The 6,000-nt window shown below is 45.8% G+C and overlaps 1 protein-coding gene across 3 annotated transcripts in view; it reads left to right on the forward strand.

Annotated features, from left to right (window-relative positions):
• The window catches only part of Bbs9 (Bardet-Biedl syndrome 9), a 426,177-nt gene extending 420,440 nt beyond the window's left edge, over window positions 1-5,737 (forward strand). For all 3 annotated transcript variants that reach the window (XM_057766969.1, XM_057766971.1, XM_057766970.1), the window contains 2 exons: window positions 5,083-5,190; window positions 5,338-5,737. In XM_057766969.1, the coding sequence (XP_057622952.1) occupies window positions 5,083-5,190; window positions 5,338-5,369 (140 nt within the window). In that variant the 3' untranslated portion in view covers window positions 5,370-5,737. The remainder of the gene's footprint in view (window positions 1-5,082; window positions 5,191-5,337) is intronic.
• Window positions 5,738-6,000: the final 263 nt, after the last annotated feature.

A 6,000-nucleotide genomic window follows, 5' to 3' on the forward strand; every position in this document is an offset into this window, starting at 1 on the left:
GGAAGTATTATCTATGTGAAAAGGGTGTGGATGAAATGGGAGAAGCCTGTGCTGTTGCCAAAACAAACTAGTTACTGGCTGTTGGGATCTTAGATAACTGAGATTCTGGTGTGTTCTGGAGTTCTCTTATTAATAACCTCAATTCTAAACATCCCGTGAATTATGGTAGACCATGTCTTATAGATGTCACTGTTTACAGAGTGGCCAGACTCTATCTTCTGTTACCTGAAACTGAGAAAAAAATTGTTGAAAATACATATAGCAGTTGACAAGAGACTTTGCAAATACTGACTCTCATTCCCAAGAATAAGAGTTGGCATTCTTTTTCTTTTCATTTTTTGGTAATTCTTTTTTCACATTTCAAGTTCTGTTTTTTAAAAATATTTAAGCCAGAAATGGTAGCTTAACCCCAGTTTGAGAGGTAGAGGCAGATCTCTGAGTTCAAGGCCAGCCTGGTCTACAAAGCAAGTTTCAGGACAGCAAGGACTGCATGGAGAAAATATGTCCTGAGAAACAAAACAAAGCAAAAAAGCATTTTTAAAGTATTGGTTCTGAGAGGAAACTGGAAAAGCGAGTGAGTCCGAGACGTGCTACTGCGACAGAGCCAGGCTGCAGGCTCTAGAGATCTGTGTGACCTCTGGCAAATGCCGTCATCTCTCAGTTTCCTTTCATAAATTAAGACTTTCCAACAGGGTTGACAGTCTACGATGATGTCAGGGCAGGACGCAAGAAATGTCGAAACCATCCCTTCTTAAAGAGCAGAATTTAGGAATTCAGTCTTAGTTGTTAGTGCCTGTCTGTTCCATCCACCCCACTCAGAGTCTTGTACACAGGGTTTAGAATTAAAGGGACTGTCTGCTCAGCCTATAGCAGAGTCCAACTCCAGGCTCTCGGTGGCAGAGGCTGGCATTCTTGCTGCTCAGTCTTCCCAGTGTCCCATGCCCTGTTTTCTATGCCTTGGGACCCAGCCTTGGGTTGTCATTGCTTCTAGGCCCATCATAACTGTGCCTTACCTGCTGCTCTTTATCCTTCCCCGGCCCTGAGTACAGCTCTCAGATCCGTCATAACTGTGCCTCACCTGCTGTTCTTTATCCTTCCCCGGCCCCGAGCACAGCTCTCAGATCCGTCATAACTGTGCCTCACCTGCTGCTCTTTATCCTTCCCCGGCCCCGAGCACAGCTCTCAGATCCATCACTTCATTGAGCCTGGGTATAGAAAGCCAAGACCAGAAGGCAAATACAGATGACTTACAGTATGTGGAGGGTCCCTCCTGATAAGTCCATGAAATGGGCTTTGAATTTATGTCTTATGAAAATGTCATAAACAGACCATGCATTTAAGCAACCTGACCTCCCAAGACTCATAGCTCAGTCATGTGGTCCATTAGAGCCCCTGAGATGATGTGATTGGCTGGAATCCGAAGCTCACTGCCTCTGACTGGCATCAAGGCGGGATGATGCTGTGGTCCCTAATCTGGACAGAGCACAAAACTCAAAATTCTAAGTCGTGCTGGAGAGATGGCTCAGCAAGTGAAGGCAGTTGTTGCCAAGCCTGGCAACATAGATTCAATCCTTGGGAGAGGAGAGGATCAACTTGTGTAATTTGTGCCCTAACTTTCACATGCTACATGTCCTGACACACACTGCACCCACCACACACACATAGTACATAGGCTTGGTTTGGCTTGAATTGGATTTTTTTTTTTGGGTGTTTTTTGTTTGTTTTTCAAGACGGGTTTCTCTGTGTATCTTTGGATGCCCTGGAACTCATTCTGTAGACCAGACCAGTCTTGAACTCACAGAGACCCTCCCTGTCTCTGCCTCCCAAACTCTGGGATTAGAGGCATGCACCATCACCTCCTGACTTAGGTTTGTAATTTTTAAAATCTATATCCAGTTTCTGCCAAATATTCATTGGTTTCGCACCATCGTAAGTTGATGTATCTTCATTTCTAAACTCCTTCTGGTTCAGCTCCATTCCAGATTTCCTTGAGTCAAGAAAGTAGCAAGTGGCCCTGGGCAATTTGGGGGAAGAGATGATGGAAGAGGAACGGCTGGATTCCTACTGCTATAGACACACTGGTGAAGTGAGGGCAGGGGCCTTCTCAGCAGGGCTGTTGGATGCTGGGGTGAGTTAGCATGCTGCAGAGACATAGCCCAGTGCTCGGTGTCCAGTGCCCAGTGTCCAGTGCCCAGTGCCCAGTGCCCAGTGGACTGTCGTGCTCCCATCCTCCTTCAGCTCCTTGCCTGGTTTCAGGTCAGGAATCCCCAGTTCCTGCTGAATCTGCCAGTTTGTTGGCTCCTGTCACACCGGCTGTTTGTGTTTGCATGATTTCATCCAGTTGTGGGTTTTCTTCCCTTTCGCCTTTTATGGGATGGGCTCTGAGCCAAGGGTACTTCATCTGGCGTCCATGGGACCCGGGCTTCACTTCCATGGATGAGCTTCAGAGGCTCTGGTAGTTTGGAAGTTTTATGTTTTATTTCTCTCTTTTTATTGCTTACTTTTAATATCTTAACAAATATATACATCATCTCCTAGCAAAATTCTCACCAAATATAATCATCTATCTTTAGCAGATTTGAGTTTAAATTTGGTATGGGTTGGTCTGGGATCCTGAGTTTTTAACCAGCTCCCAGGTGTTCCTTCTGGTGCTGCTAAGATGGTCTCACTTAGAGCAGTGACACCAGGAGGGCCTCTGACTTTCTGTATTTACCTTCTTTGGCCCATTAGCTTTACTGAGCCTGCCCTTTTCCTATAGCAAGTTATCTGGTCATCAGAACCCGCCACCCCATACTGGGATTCTTATCACGAGAGGTGTTTCCATGCCCCAGCAGGAGGATCTCTCTTGACCTCTGCATGTCCGTCTCCATTAGCCATGGATGAGCGGTTGCATACCAAGGTGATTGCCATCCCTTTTAGCAGTCAACCATGGAGCCCCTTATTCTAACAGATGAGTGGCCAATCTGACTTCAGAATTCCATCTTGAACACTTGGTATTTATAATTACCAGTATCAGTTAGTTTTTAATAAAATGGGACCCAAAGAAAGAAGGTTGGACTCAACACTTGGATAAGCCATCTGGCTACATGGAGGTGCAAATGACCTGTGTTGTAGAGCTTGTGACTGGTCAGCCCCTACCATGTATCTAGTCAGGAAATGGAAGTTCTGAGGGATCAAGGGGAGATATACACAGTCACTGCCCATTACAGCCTCAGGAGGGTAGAGCCCTGGATACAGAAGAAATTGTGTTGGTTGTTGTTTTTCTGTAGCCATTGACTTTCCCTTTTGTGCCCATGTGACAAAGAGCTAGGATACTCTTTAAGTCCTCATATGTAATCTTGCCTCATAGTGAGCCAGCCAGAAGCCAGGAGGACAGTAGTTCATCCATGGGAGCTTGCTCTTCCTGTGCACACAGTAGATACTGCACCGTTTCCTGTCTTCTGGAAGGGATGGCTCTGCCACACTCCTAGAGTTCGCTTGTATGTGAAGGTAGCGTCATGACTGTGTATCATTCCTGGTCCCTTTCTCTTCCTACTTTGTCTGTCCCAAGGTTAGAAAAGTCAATGATTTGCGAGTCTACAGTGGAAACGGACCTTCTGTCTCTCTCTGTGGGGACAGTGTTTCTTCCACAGAGAGTAAGCACACCGCTTCGGTCTGCTCTTCCCTGTCATTGGTCTGGATAGTGCTTCCAAGGCCTGCTCACATTGCCACCTGCCTCATCTTTCTCCACCTCAGTTGGAGGGGGTGAACAGGAGAACACAGGGGCTGTTCCATAGATTTCTTCAAATGTCCGAGTGCCGCAGACCTGTGTGACCTTGATGATTCACTGAATCTCATGAGGCCTCCATTTTCCTATCCTGAAAATGAGAATAACCTCTACTCATGGTAGCGGAGTACCGGGATTAACTGAGAAAATGTATAGGGAACTTTAAGTGCCCAGAAAGTACACAATAATAATAGCTGTTGTCGTGATTTCAATGTGGAAAGAGACTAGAACTCAGCCTGGTTCTCCTTACAGGTAAGGTCTTGCTATTTGCAGACAGAGCTGGGCCAATTCAGCCCCACCCACCAATGAATAATCCCCATGCTCCCAGTGAACTTGGAAACCTTTCTCTCCAGTTTCCCTCACCGGTTTATTTCTCAGTGAAGATGTAGGGGTGTGGGTGGCAAGGTGCATTTTCCTTCAGAGCTGGGCTTTGCCTCTGCCCCTCTTCTAAAGCGATGTGAAGGTAAGCTGTTCACACTGTCCTTTCTCGAAATGTCATGAGCGTCATAAAACTTCTCACACATAAAACCAAACTTAAGTATCAAGGCTTTGGACTCAGTGTGTGAGAGGACTCAGGAAAAAGAAATCACACTTCATTAAGAAGAAGAAAGGCTTTGGAAAAATCGGTACAATATACAGTATGCAAACTCACCTCCAGGAAGCAATTGCAAAATAACCACATTGCTGACAGCATCAGGAAGCTCACACATGGATTTGAGGCTCCCATACAAGATTTTGATGGTTACAGTGAAGCGGTATATACCCAGGCTTTGAAAAGCAGTTCATCCTTTAATCTCTTTTGTGTTGGAATGTTCCGCAGGGCAGTTCCCTGACTTTTCTGTTGCATTCTGAAATGGGGGTTGTTTGTCCTATAAGGTGCAGAATTCAAGGAGAAAATCAAGTCTAGAGAAGCCCCGCCCCCCATAGTCATGGAGCACCAATAGCCTTCCTCTGCACTGGAGGGCGTGCTCTTTCTCTCCCGGTGTGTATTCCGTGCATCTCGTCATTTCCGATGGCCTGTATCTTCTGCAGAGGGGTTGTTATGCTGCAGGTATTGTATTTGATATAGGTTTGCCCTTTCTGTCCGGACTAGGAAAGGATAATGCTGTTGTCGCTGCTGCCAAGCTCCAATCACACGACCATGCGTTCCCAGGACTTTGAATAAAGCGATATTTAAGATAGTGTTTTGGTTCTCTCTTGACGATCTCTGTCATGTCTCTCACTGTTGTGTGTAGTGTGCTTCTAAGTGTGGTCACTGTGGGAAGGCAGGTTTCTTCAGCGACTGATTTACCATACTGTTTATGCTTTTCACATAGGTGGCTGCACTCCAATCCCAGAGTCAGACCTTGACGAAAGATCACTAGAAGAGTCTGCAGAGCTGTTTACCAACCACAAGCACCTCATCGCAGAGACCCCTGTGCCTGGTGAGACTCTCTGGTCTGCTTCTGACATATTGAAGTGTTTTGAAAAATGACTTGTTTTCTAACGTCTTCATCTTGGTGTGGGTGACTGGGCAGTTTTTCCATTTCTGTGAGTATTCAAGCCTACCCCTCTTTGTTTCTTCTTCCCAGAAGTTGCAGCCCTCCAGGGAGTTTTGGAATAGTCGGAGTCAAGCTAACTAGACGGAAGGAAGACGGCCTCTCTGAGGCTGATCCTGTATGGACATTGTGCTCCTACCCTGGTGCTGTGCCAAGCTCACCCCTGGAGGTCGCTGAGTGGAGATGGGGTCGGAGCTTTTGTGTGTGCTAGGAGGGCTTGGACTATCACAGACCGGCCATCGGAAAGACAAGATTTGTCTTTTCTTCCCAGGAAAACTGTTGCTGCCTTTAGTCATGAGTGCTGATAGACAGAGGGTCTAGCAAGATGGCAGAGTTTGGGAAAAGGCTTTAAAATGCAGGAATCCAGATGCAAAGTAATTTGATAGCCCATTTTTTTTCACAGAATTCTTATGTAGTAAATGTATCAAGTTTAATAAAGCATCTGATTGTCAAACAATAACTTGGACATAATTTATAACAAAGGTTATGCACATGATTTCTCTGTATTTTTTTTTAGAGAGACTGAAAAGTTTGCTACTCCCCAGTAAGACTTGGGTGTGCTTATTTGATAAGTAGAAGAAGCACTCGGAGCTGTTGCTGCATTTGCTCTATTGAGCTAGCGTGGATAGGGTGACTTCCTAGTGGGCCTGAATGCGCTTTAAGGAAGCTGGTACACTAACATCCTCTTTTAATCAC

The sequence above is a fragment of the Chionomys nivalis genome, chromosome 4, assembly GCF_950005125.1.
Source record: "Chionomys nivalis chromosome 4, mChiNiv1.1, whole genome shotgun sequence".
NCBI classification, from domain to species: Eukaryota; Metazoa; Chordata; class Mammalia; order Rodentia; family Cricetidae; genus Chionomys; species Chionomys nivalis.